At 36.9% G+C, this 1,108-nt stretch overlaps 1 protein-coding gene across 1 annotated transcript; it reads right to left on the bottom strand.

Moving 5' to 3' along the window:
* Positions 1 to 99: 99 nt before the first annotated feature.
* Positions 100 to 1,084, bottom strand: LOC117115924 (the record flags this gene model as incomplete). Its single annotated transcript, XM_033259808.1, has 2 exons — positions 913 to 1,084; positions 100 to 720 (listed from the first exon to the last, which is right to left on the bottom strand). Coding segments are annotated over exons 1-2 (751 nt in total), but the record flags the coding sequence as incomplete, so codon positions are not given.
* Positions 1,085 to 1,108: the final 24 nt, after the last annotated feature.

Here is a 1,108-nt window from a genome sequence, read left to right as displayed (position 1 = left end):
AATTTGATTTTTATTAACATTAAAAGTTAATGACAGAAATTTAATTGCAAACCTAGGAACACATATACATATAATTGATATTTTCTTTAGATTTCTTACTTTCTTCGTCTCTAAATGCCTTCATCTCGACTTCTGTGAGTACCCGGTCAAACAGCTGTAGACGTGAGAATCCCATGTGCGCTCCGGTGCTACTTTTTGTCAAATTAACTCTCCTGAAACTCATATGCACAACGTCAAATATTGTTCCAGCCGTTTTGACAATTTCCCCATCTCTCCACATTTCCATCTTATGAAGGTTCCCATCAAATGTTAAACCGAGGAATGTCCAAGCGTCCGTTTGCAGGACATTCGCTCGCATGACTTCAGCACCGTAGTATCTAACAACCACCTCACAAACATGAAGAATATTAGAAAATACACTGAGTCTTATGCTGTATTGAGAACTCAACCATATGAGGATCCCTCCCGACGAGCCTGTATATGGATGGATGAAAACCGTCAGTGTCATTGCACCAACGTCTCCCCATCCCGACCTTGTTGATGCCGTCAATGCTTCATTCTTACTGACATTAAGAGCGCCCTCATCAAGACTGTGCTTGTCTGTAACGAAATTGTACTGATTGCTGATTTTACTTAAGTCGAGTGAGTAGATGTCGTTGATGCCACATAATTTGTTTAGCGGCCAGGTGCTGACTGGATCCAGTGGCTGAGAAACCGGCTCTAAAATATCAATCAAACGATAGTGTCTCATTGTTATTATTATTATTTATTATTATTATTTATTATTATTATTATTATTATTATTATTATTATTATTATTATTATTATTATTATTATTATTGTCTCATAAATTATATAATAACTATACATGCATTTTCAAGTTGACTATAAAAATATTTTGACTTAACTTACGGACATTGATATTTTCACCGTAAACACGAACTTCACAGATACTCATGCCAGAATTTCCCAAAATGGTGACGTATCGTCCACTGATTGGTGGAAAACATAAGAAATCGATCATAGGACTCGCTGAAACCATCTCCAGCGTCACTTGTAAACCACATCGTGTTCCGTTCGACGCAAGTTCTGTTCTATCAATACGCAC

Source organism: Anneissia japonica, unplaced genomic scaffold (genome assembly GCF_011630105.1).
Source record: "Anneissia japonica isolate Jap-2015-1 unplaced genomic scaffold, ASM1163010v1 scaffold120608_len1108_cov78, whole genome shotgun sequence".
Taxonomy (NCBI): domain Eukaryota; kingdom Metazoa; phylum Echinodermata; class Crinoidea; order Comatulida; family Comatulidae; genus Anneissia; species Anneissia japonica.
Note: the sequence above shows the minus strand (reverse complement) of the source record. Positions and strands in the feature narration are given on the sequence as shown.